The following is a 22782-nucleotide window of genomic DNA, read 5'->3' on the forward strand; positions in this document are numbered from 1 at the left end:
GCAAAAGTGTGGGGAGGAAAATACTCAACTGATTTGTTTTTAAGGTCAGGAGGAAATGAGAAATCTGTGACTGATACACAAAGAAAAAGCAAGCTGACTTTAAGAATTCCTGACTAGCATAAATTTAACCTTCTGCATACTGTCTTAAGCATCTGCAATACTGCTAAAAAAAGATGACACAGCACCTGACTTTTTTGTAACTCCTGGGTAATTCTGGTATCTCAGCCATCCAGAAATAAAAGCACAAGAATGGTAGTTTTCTCAAGGGTTAAGCTCACTATAATTTAATATAGTAGAGAATAATAAATATAATACAACTAAGAATATAATATTCGTTTTGTTTTCATTCCTGCATAAATGGCATATTAGCTACATTAAGGAAAACACAGAGGGAAAAGGCAGTTTTAGAAAAAAATCAGCTCTTATGGTCTTGTATCTATAGATATTTACATAATTCTATTTGAATAGCAGAGACACTGGCATCGACTGATTTAGTGTGTGAAACCCAGCTGTGGGGAAATAGATTATTATATGTAAAATCAAGGTTTTCATCACAGAAGAAGAGACAAACAGGCATGTGAGCAGCTGTATTTTATTGCACTTATCAGCACACACAACTCTTATGCGCTGGCTGCCCGTGTCCCACTAGATGGTGGTCATGCTACAAGAAAAAAAAGGATGCAGAAGCATGCCTGAGTTGTCATCGTTTCTGTTTGTCATCCTTCAGCATTTTTTATGTATTTTAAAAATATCCTCAGCCCACACACTGCAAGGTTTGTTGTTTTGCCTCTACTTTTTAAGCTACTGGGTCTGTATTTCTCCTAATACACAGTGGGAAATCCCGAATGAGCGTCATGTAATATTATTTCCATATCAAACAATTTAACTACTGATGTTTAAGCACACGTTGACCAAATTTAGTGAACTGCTGAACATGGTCTTGAATTAGGTGCCAAATCACCTTTCTGAGACTCTGGGAAGTGAAATCCCAGAATCCCAGAATGGTTTGGGTTGGAAGGGACCTTAAAGCTCATCCAGTTCTACCCCCTGCCATGGGCAGGGACACCTCCCACTATCCCAGGTTTCTCCAAACCCCATCCAACGTGGCCTTGAACAACACTTCTACGGATGACATACAAGCTAATGAAGGATTGTAATGGAATATGTGTAGACATAAAGCAAAAATTCTTCATGGAGAAACTGAAGTAAAACCCGTGTTCAGTTCTCGCAGGGGCAGGGTGATGTCCTGCTGCTGGTAAGGAAGCCTCCAGAGGGATACAGATCTCCAGGGAGGCAGTAACACCATGAGGCATCACTTGGCAGCCTACAAGTTCAGTTTTACTCTCGAATCCCGAGTGAGCCCATGAGGTATGATAAGACAAACTGCAGGTGCTGCGCATGGGTCACGGCACCCCAGGTTCAAACCAGGCTGGGGACGAGCAGATCGAGAGCAGCCCTGGGAGAAGGATTTGGGGGTGTTGGTGGGTGAGAGGCTGCACCCGCCCCAGCCCAGAAACTCCCCATGCCCTGGGCTGATCCCCCGGCGTGGGCTGCAGGGAAGGCGGGGGGATCGCACCCCTCTGCCCCGCCCAGCTGAGACCCCACGGGCAGAGCTGAATGCAGCCCTGGGGCCAGCACAGGGAGGACCTGGAGCTGTTGGAGAGAGCCCAGAGGAGGCACCAGGATGAGCAGAGGGATGGAGCAGCTCTGCTGGGATGAAAGGCTGGGAGAGCTGGGATTGTTTAGCCTGGAAAAGAGAAACTTCAAGGTGACCTAATTGTGGCCTTGCAGCGCCTGAAGGGAGCCCACAGGAGAGATGGAATGCGACTGTTTATACGACCACGTAGTGACAGGACCAGAGGGAATGACCTCAAACTGACAGAGCAGGTTTGGATTAGATGTTAGGAGGAAATTCACCCCTGTGAGGGTGGGGAGGCCCTGGCACAGGCTGCCCAGCTAAGCTGTGGCGGCCCCATCCCCGGCACTGTCCCGGGCCAGGTCGGACGGTGCTCGGCGCACCCTGGGCCAGTGCGCGGTGTCTCTGCCCGAGGCAGGAGGTGGAACGGGACGATCCCGGCGGTTCCTCCCCGCCCGGGCCGCTCCAGGTCGGGCACTGCGGGTGTGCCCGGGCGCGGCCCCGCCCTTGCCCTCAGGGCCGCCCCGCCCCGCCCCTCCCGCCGCGCCTGCGCGGGGCGGTGCGCGCGTCCCTTCCGCCTCCCGCGGAAGCGCCGCCCCCGCGGCTTCCGGGATCCTGCGGGTCCGAGGGAGCCTCGGGACCCCCGGGCGCGGTGGCGGCGGGCGCGGAGCTCCAGCGGCCGGGGCCCGGCCCCAGCGCCCCTCCGCGCCGAGGGCAGCGCGGCCGCCGCCGCCGCTGCTGCTGCTGAGGTAAATCCGCTCGCGGTCCCTCCCCGCCCTGGTGTCCCCTCGCCCCGGCGGGTCCCCGCGGGAAGGAGCGCGGTGGCCCCGGGAAGAGCGAGCGGGGATGAGCCGCCTCAGGCCGGGCTGAGGGCTGGGCTGCTGTTTGGGCTCCGTTAATGGGGTGTTTCTGCGTCTCCTGTGGCTTTCCGCGTTATTTACACCAAAAAAAAAAAAAAAAAAAAAAAAAAAGAAGTCGTCCATCAGCAGCTCTGGGAAGAAGCCTGGATGTGTCCCTGAGCCCCAGCGCGGGTGCTGGAGAGTCCGAGCTGCCGCCGTGGGAAGCTGGAAGGGCAGGGAGCAGCTCCCATTTGACTCCCACCTTTCCAGCCGTGCCCTGGCGCTAGCTCCAGGGAGTTTCCCTGATTTATGTGGTTCTAGTTTTCCTTACTTCCAGGAGGGAAGAGCAGCGCTTGCAGGAAGTGGGAATGCAAATAGCTCTGAAATGAGAGGGTGGGTTCGTACAGCACAGCGTGAGTGTGATCTGTGCCATTAAAAAGGGATTGGGAAATCACTGGCTACTTTTACACTGAATATCCACTCGTATGATGGTATCAGGATGCAGAATTACAGTGATGTAACTGTTTGCTTTGCTGGAGACATAATTAGGTTGAAGTCGCCGTGACTGTTCACATTAACAGACTTAAATTAGTTCTTTTGAAGTGAATGCTCTCTGACTTTGAAAATTTACAGATAAAAAGGAGCCGTACTGGTTCATTAGGAGATAAACTGATGTGAAATTTTAGCGGTTTGAGATGAGAGTTAAATAGCTGAGAGCTCTTTGTGGCTGAAAGGAATTGGTAATACTTTTATCTCTCTAAAGCTTCTTGGTTTTCCTTTAGCATAGTATATATTGTATCATACAGATCTGCTGTATTTCTTTTTTATGCCTTTTATGAGGACAGAGAACTTTTAAGGAAAGTGAATTGATAGAATTTTGCAGCGGTTGAAAGGCTGAACATGAAGAACATTGAGCAAATAAGAGGGTTTATGTGTCTGATATGAGGAGCAATTGAAACAAAGGCTTGAATGTTCCTCTAATGAGTACTGAAAGTTGCTAGTGAGAAAGTTTGACCAATAGCATTATTTTTAGAATCTGGAAGGAAGAGTCACATGGATATGGATGTGGATATAATAGCTGACATAAAAATGTGCTTGCTGGCTTGATATCACAGTGCAATCACTGTATGTGATACCTGAGCTCTCTTCAACTGAGTGTGAGGCTGGAGAGTGCACTGATGAATGCAAAAATTAGAAATAAAAAAATTACTCTCTTAAGTAGGATGTGATTCATTCAATTGCTCTCTGCAAAGAGGTATAACTTTCAGCTTTCACATACCAATGTTGATATTGGTGTAAGCCTGCAGGCTTCTGGAGTCTAATCTGAATTCAAGCCTGTGGCCCTGTTCCAGAAGAGGCAGAAATCAAAGCCCAGCCATAGATTATGTTCTTGTCCTTCTCAAGTGAAGGTTGTTTAGTCCAGGAGTGTTTTGTCCTTGCTGCTGTACCTCAGTGACCTCTTGATGTACCAGATAATGTGTTTGGTTCTTTGCTGGGCAGAAAAGTCTTGTGTAATATATTTTCTTTGGCTTTCATATCTCTGGGTGAAAGATGTGTTATTGAAAAGATATCCTGCTGAATGTCTCAGGTGTTATTATGTGCTTATGGAAGAGTGACTTGATATCACAAATCTGTTCTGTGTCTGATAGCAAATCTTCGTAATACTTTGTATAAATATGTGTTCTGAATACATGCATGGGGTGTTTTCTTTCATTTTTAATAACTTCTTTTACCGTGAATCCTCATTTCCGGGTTTTGAGGATGTTTGTAAAGATACTACTGGCATAAGTCCTAGAAATGGTTTGGGTGGGAAGGGACCTTAAAGATCATCTTGTTCCCCACTCCCTGTGGGAGCATCTTCAATTAGATGGGATTGCTCAGGGCTCTGTCCAACCTGGCCTTGAACAATTCCAGGGATGGGGCAGCCACAGCTTCTTTGGGCAGCCAGGGTCTCCCCACCCTCACAGGGAAGAATTCATTTTGTATATCTAAACTAAACTTCTTCTCTTTCAGTTTGAAAGAATACATAAGTAATTAGGTGCTCAACTTCCCAATAAGAGCTTCATACTTACGCTGAAGTACTTCTAATATACCCTTAGTCTGAGATGATTTAGAAGCAGCACATCCCCTTTTCAAAGCTGGAAAGGAGCAATTCCAGTGCTCCTGATGGTCTGGCTTCAGGAGAATTGTTACAGTAGCTTGAAACTTGACTGTATTAAATATGTACTTAGTGAATATTTTCGTCAATGTGTTGCACACAGTCTCACATTAATTCTGTGTTCCCACTGTGACCTGTCCCTGTGTGCCTGCAGTAGAGCAGAGATGGACCAGCACAAGGAAAGGGCTGCAAGGTATAAATAGGAAGTTCAAGAGATAAATACTTAATATATTTTCATTAGAGCAAAAACAACAAGGATTTGAAAAGATGGTGAGCTGTGCCGCTGAGGATGGATTTGGGGATATATTGATGATAACACTTCAGGGTTGTATCATGGATCTCCATCACAAGCTGTTTCAGCTGTTCTTCTCCAGAGTTGTGTGCTGTGTTAAGGACATCCCAGATTCCTGAACTGCAGTGAGGGTGGCTGCTAGACCAGAATTGAATTGAATTGAATTGAAACAAGCCACAGCTGACTTTTTAAATGCCTTTGCAGTATGGCTTGCCTGGATCTGTAATAAAAGTAGGTGATTCTTCTAAATTAGCCATGACTCTGTGCAGACATTATCTGATGGATATTTATCTGTCAGCAGTGAACAGTCCAAATTGCCCACGGAGTTGGATGCAGGAGGAGGTTGCCTGCTTGGTTTACTTAAAACTCAGAAGTTCCTGGAGTTAATATTTATACTGTAACCTCTTAGGGAGATTACAGAGCTGTGATTTTGATTTGCCAGTGCTCTGCTTCCAGGTAGGATTTAAATCCATCGTGTGTAAATGCTGCAGGATTATTATTCTGACGTGCAATATGTGTTGGTGTCCCTACAACTATTGAGAGCAATCAGAAATATTGAAATAAAGGCATTTTCTTTATTGTGTTACTACTGAAATGGAAGGAAACTTAGGAACTGTCCATTGTGTAGCTTGAAGGAAAAGGCAGCCAAAAAAATTAATGCTTTGACAGCTGATGGATTTTTAGCCTGTATATAAATTCTTGTTTAAAAAAATTGCAGAGAAATAAGCTTTTCTTTTTTCCTCCATCAATGCTTTTCCATTCTGCCTCAAAAAATAGCAGGGAAAAGGGCTGTTCTTAACCCTGAAGTGCCTGGTTTTTTAAATTTAATTACCAGTTCAGGGGTCTTATGATACAATTAGTTACGTTGTGTCATTTATCTTCCTAATGCCCTGGGGTAATCTTCCACTGAAACCAGTCATTTTACAGGACTCTCTTTCTGGTGATCATGAGTTTGTAATGTAACTTCTTCAAAAGTTGTTTGGGGTATTTTTTTATTCCAATGGTATTTCTGCATTTTAGGCCTGAGTTTCAGTACCAGTGAGGTGCAGGTCAGGTGACACATTCCCAACCTGAGAATTTCAAGTAACACCTAGGAGTGGAACTGGATTGGGTCAGGTGTAATATAACCACGTGTGCAAACAGATGATGTTGTGCATGAAGCATTGAATAATGTAGTGTTATCTTCTGGTGCAAGATAATGATTTGGGAAAGGTCAAATTAAAAACTGTTGCTTGGTGTATTAGAGGTTGGAGTGTAATGCTTTGTCCTTTTGTACTCTTACGTATGCAACAAAGAGTAAATTTGGTTAGGAGAGGCATTGAAGCAAATAAATGAAGAGTAGAGGGAAGCTGTGAGCATCTCAGTGGGGATGCTGAGCTCTTCATAAAGGGAGAGCTTTCAAACATTGATCCTCCTCCCTTGGAGGGACCGAGGTGGGAGCAGCTGGAGGGGAGAAGGACAAGGGAAATCACATGAGAATGCCTAAATCCATTATTCTTGCAAAGCTGATCTGAGGGGACACTTGCACATAAACCAGTAACTGCTGAGGCTGTGATAAACACAGATTTTGCACAGGATTGCAGTTGGGATTAGGGACTGACTGAACAAATCACATCCCTGTCTTGTCAATAAACTCTCCGTGAGCAATTGCAGCTGATTACTCTGACTCGAATATTTCACCTGCTGAGGCTGAGTGTGTCGTGTTCCATTGCCTGTCATCCTCAGCTCCAAACGGGTGGGTGACACTGCACATTAATGTGAGACACTCAACCTGTCTGCTCGTGTGTCTCTGCTCAGCTGCCACCAAATGCCACCAAATGCCACATCAGTGACAACTTAATGGTTGTGGATTTCACAATATTGTGAAGTTTAAGAAAAGCCTGAAAGGTTATTTGTAAAGCAAACCACAAAGCAATCACAGCTTCCTGCAGTGATACACAAGATAAGGGGGGATGGTTTTAGACTCAAAGAGGGTCAGTTGGGATTTGGTATCAGAAGTTTTTTACAATGGGGATGCACAGGTTGCCCAGAGATGCTGTGAATGCCTCATCCCTGGAAATGTCCAAGCTCAGATTGGATGGGGTCTTGGAACAACCTGGGATAGTGGGAGGTGTCCGTGCCCATGGCAGGAGGTTGGACTGGGGGACATTTAAAGGTCCCTTCCAACCCAATCTATTCAATAATTCTGATATGTGCATAATAAACATTTGCAGTACCATTTAGTCTTGCAGTAGAATGTTTGTGTTTGTTTGAATAAGAGACTTCTCCTTTTCAATTCCCCTTGAACTGGGAAAATTTGAAAATGTATACTGAAGGAGTCTATCAGTAATGTTCTATTTGGAGTATCTATTTCTAACAAGCTGCTTTCAGAAGCTTTCCTTTTCAAGAAAGTGACTTTGTATTTGCTGTAGCTCTTAAATGTCAGAATCCTTATGTTACTCTCAAACTCTATTAATTTAACCTTGCAAATGAGAGTGATTTCCACATCACAAAATTTACTTCAAATAAATAGAAAATAGAACAAATGAAGAAAAAAACCCTAGGTACTTCTTTAGGCAGCTTTAATCAGACAGCAATTCAGGCCCACACCTCTTCTGTTCTCTTCCCCAAATAGAAATGTAATGTGAGGTTTTGTGCTGCAATCCTGCTCCAAGTGCCATGTGGTGATTTCCAAAAGTTAACAGCTAAAAATGCCAAGTTTTCAAGTGCCTGGTTTTCTAAATAAAATACAAATTTTTTCATTGTAGCTACATGCAGCGTTTCAAAGTGCTACCATTGATGTTTATTATTTGTATTTAACAGTATTTTCATGATGCAGCTTTGCTAATCAGTTTGTTGGTGATGTCTTTTCAGATTACATCAGACGTGATTATGTGAATAGCCTGGGATAGCCCAAAGGCAGGACAGGATGTCAGAATAACGTACAAAACATTTTTGAGGTATTTGTTTTGTTTTGAGTTTCTTTTATTGTGCTAAATTTTTTTGGTTGTCTTTAAGACATTTAAGCAAAATGAATGCAGTAATTCTGTGCAATTCCATACTTAAAACATTCCTTGAAAGTTTTATAAGCCCTTTTCTGATGGACTAATAACTGATTTGCATGGTTATCTTCATGTTCCAGCTGCTAATTATGGAGTTTATGAAACTTGAATTTTCTTGACCACAAGGGCTGGTGATGTCCCAAAATGCTATTGGACTTAATTGGCATAGATTGTAGTTTTAACTATGAACATTTAGAAAGATTAGGATAATTTAAAGTGGATGAGAAGAGGGCCTTATCTAGGTTAAGTTTGAATTACTTTTAAGGGAGGTGAAGTTCATTCTTTCCTACAGTGATTTTCTAGTGTGTGACAACTTCATCCTTGGCTTAGCAGCTGCATTCTGATGAGAGAAAGGACTTTAGTCCAAAAAAACCCCAATGATTGGACAGAAAACACAATTTAACTCCTAGGAATTGTAATAGATCCAAGCAGCAGAGCTGAATTTCAGTTTGTTCTGTTCCACAAGCAGAGAATGTGTCCTTCAGACACCTCACTGTGTCCTGGGAGCTTCCCAGCTATTTTTGCAGTTGCTCTCGCATCTCTCTGCTGCATCTGAATATATTTATTTTCATTTCTGGTTTCTTGGATTGCTCCTGCCTGGTTCTGACATCAAGGCTCAAGGATCAGAAGGATTTCCTGGGCAAAATGTGTTTATCTGCTTCCTGATATAGAGTTTCTAAAGGGTTTAGACAAACACAGCTTCATCAAAACCCATCTCAGTGCCACTCTCTTCACCTGGTAATGGTCACTTGGCCCATTCTGGAGGGACAAAGTGATCCCATATTCAAGGTCTTGGGATGGAAATTGCAGTGCCATAATCCCTACAGCCGTATATAGGCTGCCATTAATAAGGGGGGGAAAAGGGAGACCTCTGTGTGCCTGTCATAAATCAATAGAAAAGCTTTCAAGTTTCTCTCAGACATGGCCCTTAATAGCATGAATCAATACGATTTTTAGAACACGGTATAGTTTTAAAGCAGCAGGATATTCTTGAGGCCTAATGTTTAGGCTTTAATTTGTCTCCTGTTTGTTGATAGCACTTCAGTTCTGCCATTCCATATCTTTCCTTGGGAGAGATGTCTGGAAAATAATTCAGTTTTCATGAGAACCGTTAAGGCTTCAAGTCTGGTTTTTGCTCCACGTTGGAAGGACAACAAAGCCCTAAAAGAGTTTTCATGAAATTAAATTAATTAATGTGTTCTTTGAAAATCCGATTCATGTAATCTGTTGCCATGTTAATTTAACCACAACCATTTGTTTCCCTTAAGTTTGGGCTGATCTGAGACCATTTCATAAGTTATCCAATATATCTTTGTAACAGGCTTGTGGTTTTTCCAAAACAGTTGCATTTTTGTCAACATATTTAGTTGCTTTCTGACTTGCTTGTTTGTTGTGAGCAAGGTATTAGAACAGCTTTTTTCCCATCCTGGTTTTCCTTTCTGCTCTTCCCTCACTTACTAGAGCAGAATGAGAAGTCAACAGTCTGGTGCCATAATTTGCTGTTTTCAGAGAGACATGAGCTGCAATTTAATGAAGACTTTGCCATTTTAGTTTGAGATAAAAGAGAGAAGTTGTGTTTTTAACAGAAGAGGAGTGGTTTATGGGCACAGCGTGATGGAAATGAAACCAGTCTAAAATCTGTCAGGCATTGAAGTTGCATGTTTGTGGTGGGTTAACCCTGGCTGGACACCCACCAAAGCTGGTCTGTGACTCCCCTCAGCTGGAAAGGAGAGAGAAAATAGAAAAAAAGGCGTGTGGGTTGAGCTAAGGGCAGGAGAGATCACTCAGAAATTACCATCACAGGCTTGACCTGGGGAAATCAGCCTAATTTATTACCAATGACATTAGAGTAGAATAATAAGAATGAAAAACTAAGTCTTAAAAACAAAACCTTAAAACATGTCCCCCCTTCTCTCATATTCATCTTTGTGTAGCCACAGAATTGTTCAGGTGTCGATCAAAATGAATCTCAGTTCTGTTTTGAAGTCGGACATGCTTTACCTCCCAGAAACAAAAACCCAGAGCCACCGGCACTGAGTTTCCTCATAATTAGTTAATAATAATGATGATGAGGATGATGATGATGGTGTCTTTGTCCCTGCAGGGCGAGGCCAGCAAACCATGCAGTCATCAGGGCACCGTTTCCGCGATGTCGAGCACCACCCGCTCCTGGCTGACAATGACAGCTACGACTCCTCCTCCTCCTCGGAGGCTGACATGGCCGAGAGGGTCTGGTTCATCCGGGATGGCTGTGGCATGGTCTGTGCCATCATGACCTGGCTCCTGGTAGTCTATGCAGACTTCGTAGTGACTTTTGTCATGTTGCTGCCTTCCAAAGACTTTTGGTACTCTGTGATCAATGGGGTTCTCTTTAACTGCTTGGCAGTGCTGGCTCTGTCGTCGCACCTGAGGACTATGCTGACTGATCCAGTAAGTATCCAAGAGTTCCTTGGCATTGGATTGTTCCCTCCATCTGCAGAGAAGTTTGTAGAAGTGATACCAGTCTTCTCCTGCTGGAAAAAGTAGTGTTAGAGTCAAAATCCTCATGTTAGATTAAAAACCCTCAAGGTTTTGATGATCCCTGTACTTACCGTCAGGATGGTACCTGTACTTCTTTTGTTGTTCCATTAATGAAACCATAAAGGAACAGTCAATATAAAATTTTTATAAGAGTGTTAGACTCAAGAAAAACCAGTAAAATATTACCCCAGGTCCTGAGGACGCTAGTAAAGTTTAGTCTTCTCTGTCCTCATTTTTCCTACTTTTTTTCCATCAGATTTATTTTCACAGTTTGTACCTTCATCCTGTTGTATCTCTTGAAATGTTTCTTCCAATTGTGGCACATGGAAGAACTTCTAGAGGTGGATGTGCTGCAAAACCTCAGGCACACTTTGGCATAATGGAAAAATCACTATCCCACATGATTCCTGCATTTTTGTGTTTAGGTTTTTGGAGTCAGAGAGAAGGGAGATTTAAGCTGAACAAACATTGAAGCAGTGCAGGTGTAAGAGATCTTGAAAGTGCTCATTTCTCAGGACTTTTTCTCTTCAAGAGATGAAATCGTTTATTTTGTATTAAAATCTATTACTATTTTTAGGGAATAAATCTGGGAAAAGGGGGGTGAGGGGGAAAACATCTATTTTCTCCAGATTTTGAGACAGTAGCAGTGTATAGAGAAGTTATGGGAGCGTTCAAAACCCCAGCAGGGTGTTGTAGTTAATGATTTTCTAGGTCTTTGGTTTGCTTCTGCCCACACCCAGTGATGAAATATTACAACTTCTACAAACTGTGACAGCTAAGAGAGTTAATGGTTTAAGGATTTATTGCTTAAACATATGAGCTGGTAAACCTGGGTGTCTTTCTAGACCTGTGTTGTTCTTTATGGGTAAAACATGATCTAAACTGGGATGAGTCACTGCTTTTTTCCTCTGTTCCTTTCCTGCTGACTCCCAGAATGGAAGACGCAACTGTGTGATAGAAACTTAAGATTAAAGGAAGAAAGGAATGAACTGCCTCGAAACATATGTGAATTAAATTTACTCTTGTAACTATAAAAATAGATTTTTGGTGGCTGGCTGTGACCGTGAAAGATGTTTTTGAAGTAGAGCATATTTTTGTCAGCAAAATGCTTAAAAGCATGGCCTGAGGTTCTCATCCTTGTGACAGGTGAATAGGGGAATGTGAGATGTTTACACCAAATTATTAACTCGAGTAAGAACATTCAGATTGCAAAATACACTTGAGGAGTACAACATGAGTGTTTAAGGAAGTCTCTCTGAACCCCTGTGAGTACCAGTTCAAATTTGGAGCACCACTCAGCCAAAGAGCTTAGCTGGGACAGGACCTGGGCTGTCTCTTGGGCAACACAAACACAAATCTATTGTTCCAGGCCATAATAACAAAAACTCCCTGCCTAAGCAGAGGAGTGTTTGGCAGTGGAATCTGAATTCCTGCTGGCTTCTTAATTCTGTCTCAGAACTTCTTAAGGTGTCTGTGTCAAGTGCTGAAGTTGCCATTTTTTTTTGAACGAGTTTTTTTTTGGAATGAGAATTAATTGTAGAATGTTGCAGTTGGTTTAGGCTGACCTGGAGAAAGCTCTCCCTGTGTGAAGGAAGTGCTGACCTGGAGCAGTTGGTACAGAAAGGCCCTTGCACTTGGGTGTCACATCCCAGTTTATTTCACAATCACTTCCTCTCACAGATAAGACTTTACCTCCATAAATGAGCAGGGTGACAGTGGTGCTGTCCATTATTTTCTGCTTACTGATCCAAATTTAGATCCTGAACTCAGGAGGCTGATCTGCTCTGTGATAATCAGATCAGAGAACTAATCACTGAAAATTAATTTCTTTTCCCAATCAATTATTTTTCTTCTGAATCAGTTCCTTCAACTATTTGCCATGAAGCTGCCCAATAAAGAAGAATGAAGAAGCCAGTGCTGGTTCATGCTAACAGTGTCCAAGCCAAATATTTAAGGAAAAAAGGATGACAGTTCTCAAAAACTCGGGGCAGGTGGTTAAACCCTGGCTTCAGAGAGCTGAAATAACATCTTTCAAGTAGTTGCTGATTTAACTTTTGTGGATGGCTTGGCCCAATAATCAAATGCTGCAACAAATATTTGGGTTAACTTCTCAGCAAATGCTGAGCAGTGCTTGTATCTGCAGGGTAAGATGTGTCTCCCTCTTCATTTCTGTGGGCTGGTGACAGGATATTCTATGAGAATTAAGCTAATACTTGGCCAGAGATGAGTCTTGCTGAAATAAAGCTGAATTTGAGGTCAAGCAGAGGTAATTTATTCATTTGGAATTGATTCTGGCTTACTGCAGACTGGCTTTGAATAAATGAACTTATTTCAGCAGTTATCCGGAGGTTACTGGTATGAAGTCTATGAAATGTATTTTTAAATGCTCTCATGCCATTTAAGAAGCTTTCTCTCCTCTAATTGAAATGATTTCAGGGGGCTGTGCCCAAAGGAAATGCCACTAAAGAATACATGGATAATTTGCAACTGAAACCAGGAGAAGTGATCTACAAATGTCCCAAGTGCTGTAGTATCAAACCTGAGCGTGCACACCACTGCAGGTATGCCAGACTTCCTTAAAGAGTTCTGCATTTGGAGGCATGGAATAACATTCCTGATATTTATCTGTTCATTTTTATCCCCCACAAATTTCTTTTGATGTCTGCTAAACTTTCAAATTTCTACATTGCAGAGTATTTTATAAGTGTAATATACTGTGGCCAAAAATGACTGTGGATGAGGGGAGAGAAGTAAGAGACTCAAAGATTTTATAAAAATAACTGTTCTCTGGTGTCTTAAATAATTTTGATCTGTGAATATTCTTTCCAATGCATCACTGCAGTTATTGTGCTGTGATGTGGGTAATGCAGGGCAAAGAGAAGGATCTCAGAAATTTCTGAGAGGAGCTGATGAAAGAAATGATTCCTGCAGTCTTAAATTAACAAAATTCAGAGTAGTTTTAAATGATTACTTTGTGTCATCTCTTCTTTGCAGTGCATTTGAAGTTTTATGTGAACTAGCAGATTATTTTCCCAAAGTTGCATGAATAATTGTTAAATGCACTTCTGCTTATTGAAAATCCATTTGAATAAGGACAGAAGTGATGATCATTTGAACTAAACATGCTATGGAAGAGATAGTAAATGTATATTTTTAATTCTCAATCTTTGGAGTTTTCAGGCACTGTGGAAATGCTGTTGTAGTGTTTATTGTGTGCCAGTTGAAAATAGCTGTGCCTGCATAATCAGGGCTTACATAAAGATGCAAATGCTTCTGGTGGCTCTCTAGGTGTGGGGAGTGATGTGTGGTGAATTGTGAGGAGTATTAAACTGAAATCCTTGAGTTAGTGCCTGTCAAAAGAACAGAGCAGAGTCTTGTCAGGACTCTGAGATGATTCTGTAGCTTTGTGGGTTCTAAATTAAAAGCCTCGTGTGTGTCACTGCTCAGTGCAAATGCTACGGCTCAGAAGCTGCTCCCATTATAAATACTCAGCCTTGGCACCGAGCTCTTGTTCTTCTCTCAGCTGTGAGTGGGTTTTTGTATCTGGAGTGTGAAGGGAGAAGTTCCATGGATGAATAGGCGACTATGGAACAATCTCCAGCTAGTTTGTGTGTGGATTTTGCTGGGGTGCAGATCCCAGGGCTGCCTTCCTGTGCAGGGAGTGTGGTGCTGATGCTTTATCAGCTCGGGAGTGTTCATGAGGATGGCTGGGGGTGGAGACAGCACTGCTGCTCCTGTGGCAGCATGGAAGGTGGAAATAAATCCCTGGGGATCCAGAAGAGCTGTGCAGTGTTCACATGGCCTGGCTCTGTGTCCATGGGCTGCACAAAGGGACACCTGGGAGCCCCTGCTGAGTTTGGGTGGGATCTCACTGATTTTCTCATCCCACATTTAGGTTGATTCCTACAGAGACCTTGCAGGTATCTTTGGACAGCATTTGCCACATCTTTGGTCCTGATAGGGTTTGCTAATTTGGAAGGAGCCCTCAACATCATATGTTGAACTCTCCATATGACAGAAAAAGAGCTGGAGTATCAGAGAGCCTGGAGCTCAAATACCTTCTTTATAGCAAGAATTTGAGCAACAGTTATTGTTAAAGCAGAGCAAGAATAGATAATGCCTGTGATAAAGGAGATATCTGATATTTTCAAAGGGTTTGTTTTCCCCAAGCACCTGTTTAGGGATCCAGCTCTGTGTGTCTTATGAGTTGTTTTAATCCTTGGTTAAATATTCTGTTTGATGTTCTACCTAAGGGCAAAGGAGGCATTTTGGGGCTTGCTCAGTGCATCTCTGGCTCCACAGAACCTCTGAAAGAGAAAGCCAGAGCCTGATAGTGTTGTGGTATCCTTTTGTGAGGCTGCTGTCATGTTTTTCTCAGCAGCTGGATTTCTGGTTTTATTGTCTTTGTTTCTGTTAATCTGAATCTTTGCCTTCGATTTATCGCTGCAGGAGTTTGCCCAGTAGAAAAAGGGTTTGTTTGATTATGCTGCCAATTTTTTATTGGTTTGCAAACCCATTCCAAGCACATTAAAAGGATGGTCTAGTCCCAAGTATTCAAAGTGGCAATTTGCTGATAGAAGAGACTTGAAAATGAAAATTGAAGTTGGTTCCTGTTGGGAAATACTTCACTCAAAGCCACAGTGCATGTTTTGAGTAGTACATTATTAACAGAAGAGACTCTTAGGATGTAGTTACGAAAATTGTTGTGCAACACTGCAACAGAAGTTCTTTTAAGGAAGAAAAATAGTTTCAAAACACATATTAGTGATGGGGAAAAGAGCAAGAACCTTTTATTTACAGCTAAGCATGTCTGAAATACATTAAACTGATGTTTTACTGAGCAGTTAACATTTTCAGCATGGGGAAGAACCCTATCCTGAGTGAATGGGTTTTCATTTTCACTGAAGGAGCACAGCTGTCATCATTTCTGCCTGTTCTGAGTGCCTCTGTTTGTGTGTGGGGAGCTGTTACTCTGAATTAAGTCACTGAGATGTTTCCATTAGGCTCCCTGGGAATATCTGTTATCCACACCCATTTCTCTTGAGTCTTTATCTGTGTCTTTCTGGATGTTATCTTTGGCATTCAGAGCTGTAATTGCACCTCCCTAAGTTCATGGAGCAGCAATTTCAGGCTGGAGGAGAGACCTTCCTCCACCCACAGGTGCTTGTTCTCTTTGCTTCTCTTTTGTGTAGGGTGAATGACCCAGGGTGCAGCTGAGGGAGGGATTTCCCCAGACTCCTGCTGCATAAAGAGGAATAAAATACAAGGGATGGGGTAGGAAGAAGGCAGAACCACTGCTTTAAGCATTGCTGTGAGATTTTTGGTGGGAGATCAGGAATGAAGGCAGGGTTCCAGATATCTGAGCTCTGTGTGGGCTTGTGAGAAATTCTGAATGAGCAGAAGCAAGTCCTGCCCACCTCACATCCTCCAGCATTCAGCTCAGTTGAGCCTGGATGGGATTTTACTCAGCACTTTGCATTAATATTGCTTTTGGAGTGCTGGCATGGATTCTGTGACACATCAAGAGCCTTGCGTGGTTGTGGTACTCAGGGAAATGAGAGGCTGAACTTACAGGCAGCAAGGAAAGTCTTTTGAGAAGCCTCCTGAATGCCTCCTCTTGAGTGATACCTGGTTTTCCTGCACCAGAGGATGGTTGTGGTGTTTATCTGGTATTGGGATTTTTGCCTGTATTTAAAAAGTCATTTGTAACAGAGGATGAATCCTCTTTAATGTCCATAAAACAGGAGGCAAGGGGAACATAGGGGCTGGGTTTTGATAGCTCAGGGCAGAGGCAGCTTCATTTGGGATTCTTCCACATCCCCTGCACAGTAGTATATTCTGCCTCTTGCTGAATTACCTTAGAATCATACAAATGTGATGACTTAAAAATTATTTTCTGCCTCAGAGCATTGATTTCCCCCCACACCTCCCTCTTTTGTCACTCCAGTGACAGTCACCCAGCTTTGCTTCGTGGTTTGTCACTGCAGTACTTGTAGATACCACACATAAATCAGCCTGGGTTAAAAACAAAGGGGTTTGAATAAGAGTGCCTGCCTTTTTTAGGCTTATTTGGCTTGGTAACTGCTGAAGTGAAAAATCTTTAATGTTCTGGGTATTCCACAGGAAAATCTGGAGCACTGAGTGTGTGGCTGTGTTAAGTACAAAGCTGGGAAAATGGAACATCAGCATTGCTTAAGCTATTGATTTATGAAGAACTACAACAGATGTTGAACTGTTTTGTTTTTCGTGTATAACTCTTCATATTTGGCTGCAGAATTGAGCCCTCTGCTGCTGTATGGCAAATGTAAAATGGAGTTACTGACTTCTGTTGACATAGCCTTGACTCAAAACTGGGCAGGAACCCAGTGAACCAGCAGAGAACAGGAGTGTTGAAGGAGTCTTGAACAAGTAGCCTCTCAATAAGTGCTGGTTATAGTTTCAGTCTTTGTGTTTTCTGTTGAGGAAGCGAGGTCTGACACTGTATAAGCTGTGCTTTACTTCAGATTCTGATTGCGTATGTTTAGAATTTTATGGCCGGTTGAGACCTCAAGAGTGACAGTTTCTCTCTTGAAAATGTGAATTTCTTGGGTTTTTTCTTATCCACAAGCAAAATTTACAACTTGAAAGCTTGTAAACGTGAAATATTTACTTTAGAAGCTAAGAAAGCTTCTCCAGAAGGGAAAAGGTTTCACTAATACTGAATCTAGAGAGAACTGAAGCTTTGCTCAGCTCTGAACAAAGAACTTCACAAGTATCTGAAGTTCTGGATTTGCTTGATTGTGTGTTTGGCTATGCAGTGATGGTGTTTTATTGTGAGGAGTATTTTATGTACACAGTTTTGGAGGTAACAGAAGCTGAGTTGTGAGAGGGAACAAACAGTTTCTATAAAGAAATGCAAATTCTGTCTGCAGTTTGTCAAGAAATATTTCAGCACATCATCCTATGGCTGCTGGCTGCCCTTGTTTCTGCATCTAAAATACAATTTCTCAACAGAAGCCTCTTGTCCTTTCTTCCAGTATTTGCAAGCGATGCATCCGAAAGATGGATCACCACTGCCCGTGGGTGAATAATTGTGTGGGGGAGAAAAATCAGAGATTCTTTGTTCTGTTTACGGTAAGTGAACATCACCAGCAGCTTGATTTTAGCCTGAATCTACCTTGATTATAACGATTTTGGTTGTGTTTAGTGAGTAATGGCTTTAGGACACGATCGTGTTGTTTTGGTTGGGTGGGTTTGCAAGATATTTCTACCCATATTCATTTTAATCCTGTGCAATGCTGTTGTTCCAAACTTTCTTTATTCTGCTGTGTTTTGTGTAGTGACAGTGAGTGAAATGATGCTGTCTCTTGTTTGCAGATGTACATAGCCCTAATTTCAGCTCATGCTCTTGTACTCTGTGGGTTTCAGTTCTTCTCCTGTGTCCGAGGGCAATGGACTGGTGAGCAAATAAACTCTTAGTTTTCATTATCATCATCTAGCAGATATTAGGGAAAAGTCGTAGCATTCCACCTATTTTAGTCCCATCTTTTTAAAGTGATGTCCTTAAAACATTTCAGATCTGTTTATCCAACGCTCTCCTTTTTCTTTCTTTGGTTTTTTTCCCCCCCTTTTCCATCAGTCATTCTCTGTGAGAGCTGTGGCTGTCAGGGGCATTCTCACTCCCTTTACACACAGTAGTAATTTACTACCTCTGTAGTAGGAAGGAAACTGAGCTGGTCCTCAACCACCTCAGCACTACATCACGTAAATTAGGGCTTTGTGTGTCCCACCTCAGTTCTGGGAATGACATCTGAAATTTAAATGAATTTCTCCCTCATTCCATTACTGGAGCCAACTGCGGAGCTCCTGCAGAAAAGAAATTTCCTAAACTGTCCCAGTTTTTTTATTTAGACTTCTAGCTTGCATTTCTTAATGTGCTGGTGTGCCAGAGCTCATTCTAGTCTTGTGCTTTTAGCAGAATATTGTTGATATTCATTTGGTATATGAAGCAACAGGGAATTCCATGTGATTTTCATTTTTTTCTGAATATTTCATTAAATGGATGGAATCTTAGAACTTTTTTTTACTTGAAACATTCACCTTCCTGTACACTATCCCATGCCTTCCCTGTTTAAATAGAATTGAGTTAATCAGGTGATCAGAGGCTCTCCAGAGATGTAACTGTAAATGTGAGGCAGAACCTGATTACTTTGTGTGGAGAATTAAAAGAAGAATAATAAAGCAATCACAGCCAAGTGGAACATCTGTATTAGCCAGCAAGTCAGGGCTGACAGTGGGGATGGTTTTTACAGCATCTGTCATGCAGGAAGCTCTAAGCTGCTCTCACATGTGCAGTTCTGAGTTCTTCAGTCACCTCATGTGCAAACATTTATTTGATATCCCTGAAATCCCAAGGCAGGATTGCAGAAATAGTTACCACGTGCTTTATAGGAAGCCAGAAATGTTACTTCCATAAAAGTCTTTATTTTCTTGGTCAGCAGATAAAGCTGCTGCAAAAACAGAAGTTTGTTTTAATTGTGAAATATTATTTCAAGTGCCAGACATGTAGAACATGCTCTATAATTTGCTGTTGGGGTTTTTTTGTAACCACCTATCTCATTTTCACAGAGTGCAGTGACTTCTCCCCACCTGTAACTGTGATCCTGATGATCTTCTTGTGCCTTGAAGGTTTTCTGTTTCTCACTTTCACTGCAGTCATGTTTGGCACCCAAATCCACTCAATATGCAATGATGAAACGGTAAAAACCTCGACTTTTTTGTATTCTGTAAGATCTGTTTTGGGAAGATGTGATTAGATGTGGTTTTATTTGCGTGAGGAGAGGCTCTTATTTTGGAGAAAGCTGCAAAACTTCAATAGTTCCTCATTTTTATTTTTGACAGTTGGGAAGATTGGAATAGTTTATTGGGGGCTGCTTTCTAACAGAGCTTATTGCACTATTTGCTTTTCTGACATTTTGTAGTTTGGTTTTAAATGACAAAGAATGCAAAGCTTCTGACTTGAGTTTTGACTTTCCCTTCTCTGCTGGCACAAATTCCTGATGGGTGCCATGGGAAGTGTTTGCTTTTCTCAGGTTTACACTGAAAATCACTGTTGTTCACTTCACTTTGATACATTTTATCAGAGGATAAAACATAGTTTGGGCCTTTAGCTCCCTTGCCCTTAGATCTGCTGTATTACATCTTGAGAGAATAATTGACTGGAAACATAAGGAAATTGAATCCTGTGACTGTTCAATATTTTCTCATGTTTAAAAGTGTGTTTCTGTACTGAGGAGAAGTGCAAAACAATTGGTAAATATTGAGCCTTCGTTAGTGGGAAGCACAGAAAATGACCGTCAAAATAATGCATTTGGGAGAGCAATCTTGGCTCCAGTAATTGTGGAGCAGGAGCCTGATTGTCTGCTTTCATTAACTGAGTAAACAACTTGCAGGGTAGGACTATTGCATGTGGATCCATCAGCTTTTCTGGGATTTTTGTCTTTTTTTGCGGGGGGGAAAGAGGTTGAGGTAGATCAGCCTTCTTGTACGTATTTTATATCCTAAATTCCTGCCCTGTGTCCAAGGGGCTAAAACAGTGTCTACTTTCTTCCTTAATAATTAAATAGCAGTAAGAAACTAATCAGCTGAGGAACAATGCAATAAAAATGCAAACCCAGTTTTTACAGCCACCATTAGATTAAACTAAACTTTGGACTTAGCAGTGCACCCCTGCCTGTGCTTATTTACAGGAGATTGAAAGACTGAAGAGTGAAAAGCCAACGTGGGAGCGCAGACTCCGCTGGGAAGGGATGAAATCTGTTTTTGGGGGCCAGCCGTCACTCCTGTGGATCAACCCTTTCGCAGGATTTCGGATCAGGCGACTTCTACTGCGAGGAAAGAAAGGAGGACCTGAGTTTTCTGTTTGAGTCTAAATATGCTGGAACTTGCAAGAATCCTATAAAATATTTATTTTGGGGCCAGAGAAGGCTGTCTACATATAATCTGTGACCAGGTGAAACTGATATCAGACATTTGCTTGTAGCAAGCAGAGTTTTCTACGTTTATTGTCACAGACATCTCATTAATTCTGAGACAGGAACTGGATCTGCCATGATCTTCACAGCAGGATACCAGAGGAAAAGCACGTGGTCACACTAAAGAAGCCAAATGTTGTCATGCTACTGTAATTTATTTTCTGAGATGACTTCCCCATTTTTTGTTAAATCCTTTTTATTTGATAAATGTCTGGGGAATTACCAGTGTGTTTTTATACCAAGTGTAAGTCCTTGGGTGCAGTTGGCAGTCATTAGGAGGAGCATTCTGGTGAAAGTTGATCTCCAGGGAGACACAGCCTTCTCAATGCAGATTTCAGGGAATAGTGCTTAGTTCAGTTCTCCTTTCAGCTCATCCTGATAAACAGAGCTGTACCTCTGCGTCCCACACATTCCTCACCTGCAGGTGATGCCAAGGGCTGGTGCCCAGCACAGAGGCACTGTCACAGCCCTGCCCAGCATCTTCCCAGGCTCCCTAAAGCATGGCCTGTGTTTGGCAGTGTCCATCCCACCTGGAATTTAGGGAAAGGCTACATTTTTGCTCGACAACACTTGTAACCTGTCTGGGGGCCAAATCCTGCCCTGGGAGGTGCATCTCCAATTCCTCATGCATTGTTTCCCGAGGAACTCAAGTGTGGACTGTGCAGGGATGAGTGGGACCAGTGTCCTGCTGTGTGGGGTGACAATGAGTGGACAAATTGGGGGTCATTCACTGCAAACACTTTGTCCTTGTAGGGTCTTGCTCTGCCCCTTTTTTACTGTACAGACTTTTCATAGAAGGAAAGCTGTTAATGATCCCTTGAACAAAGACATCAGAGAAAGAGGCAACTTCCCTCCTTTCTCAAGTACAACACATCTTAAATGTAGAAATATCTGCAATAGAACGAGTTATTTTGAGTTTAACCATTTCCAACCAAAACTACTTTGAAGAAATGAGAGCAATATAGATCTAGAACTGCTTTATGTGGGCCTGACAAACAGCAGTAGTGCTAAAAAATGTTCATAAATCTGCAAGTAATGAAATACAAGCTGCAAATAATAAAAATCCAGCTAAAAGTTGATTCTTTAAAAATTACATTTAGACTATTTTTTGTATTATTGTTAACCTATAAATTACTGACAATATAAAGGATAAAGCAGGAGCCTTGATGCATAGCTTGAAATCGTGCCTAGAAAGTTAATAGCTCCCTGTTTTGGGACTTGCCTTAAAATTGTCCTGTTCTTGCTTTTGCTCAGCCAGTGGCACTGGTGACCTGTCCCACCTCGAGCAGTTCAGAGCCCTGCATTCCAACCTTTGTGCCCTGCAGGAGCTGTTTCCTTTGTCAGTGCCCTGCTTCTCCATCTCTTTGTGGCATCCTGGTTCCAGCTCCATCAGCTTCTGTTCCATGGGGTGCCTGAAGGTACTGAGGGATCCATTTCTTGTCTGTGGCCCTGTGAACAAAACTGTGCAATACTTTGGGATATTTTCACTTCTCTTGGGGAGGGTGGTGGTGGTGGTGTGGAATGCTGGAGGCTTCCTAGTTGGAAATCCACTGGAATTGCAGTCCAATGAACAAAACTGAGGGGAAAGCTGGAAGTTCCACAGAATTCTGTGCATATTCAGTTGCACACCTTAAAGATTGGGGGGGGGGAAAAAAGTGTCTGGCTTTGTCCTGAGGCTCTTACTGTGTATATTGTTCAATGAGAAAATCAGAAAACATCACTCCAGGTGATTGAACCCTGTGACTTGGCAAATGTGTGCGTGTGAAATCCGGTTTACTCGGCTTTTCAAATCCTTATGTTGTAATTTTTTTTATTATGTAAAAAAAGAATAAACTAATGAATTGAAGTCTTAGTTGATTAACTTCTCTACGTGTCACTTTTTTTTCCCCACATATATTTAGATTGAAGCAGCTTCAGGGAAATGGTCTTGAATCCTTCCGTTTGTAATTAATTTGTATTTATATTAATTAACAGGTGATACTGCTCCAAATTAAAGAGGCTCCTCTGCTTATTAAGAATTTTAAGCTACACTCTTTATCTCTTCTTGGGAATTCCCTTTTCTTCCTCCTCTGGTGTAGCTGCTTATTTTGGTATAGAACCATGGAATGATTTACATTGGAAGGGACCTTAAAGCTCATTGTGTTCCAGCCCTGTTGCTCTGAGGTGGGTGGGAAAACACTTGCAATTTGAAAACTTACCTCAGCATTCCAGCCTTTGCACTTCCAAGGAATTCGGGATAAATACAGCTTTGGACTCCCCAGTTTCTCTCTGCAAATGTTGGGT

The 22782-nt window shown here is 42.3% G+C and overlaps 1 protein-coding gene across 1 annotated transcript; it reads left to right on the plus strand.

The window, feature by feature from the left end:
• Positions 1-2254: 2254 nt before the first annotated feature.
• ZDHHC7 (zinc finger DHHC-type palmitoyltransferase 7) lies at positions 2255-22360 on the plus strand. Its single transcript, XM_048316697.1, has 8 exons — positions 2255-2385; positions 7779-7864; positions 10071-10396; positions 12923-13047; positions 17503-17599; positions 17843-17924; positions 19094-19224; positions 20215-22360. Exons 3-8 carry the CDS (start codon positions 10088-10090, stop codon positions 20389-20391), a joined length of 921 nt encoding a protein of 306 aa, XP_048172654.1. The 5' UTR covers positions 2255-2385; positions 7779-7864; positions 10071-10087; the 3' UTR covers positions 20392-22360.
• The last annotated feature ends 422 nt before the right edge of the window (positions 22361-22782 follow it).

Source organism: Corvus hawaiiensis, chromosome 12, assembly GCF_020740725.1.
Source record: "Corvus hawaiiensis isolate bCorHaw1 chromosome 12, bCorHaw1.pri.cur, whole genome shotgun sequence".
Classification (NCBI taxonomy): domain Eukaryota; kingdom Metazoa; phylum Chordata; class Aves; order Passeriformes; family Corvidae; genus Corvus; species Corvus hawaiiensis.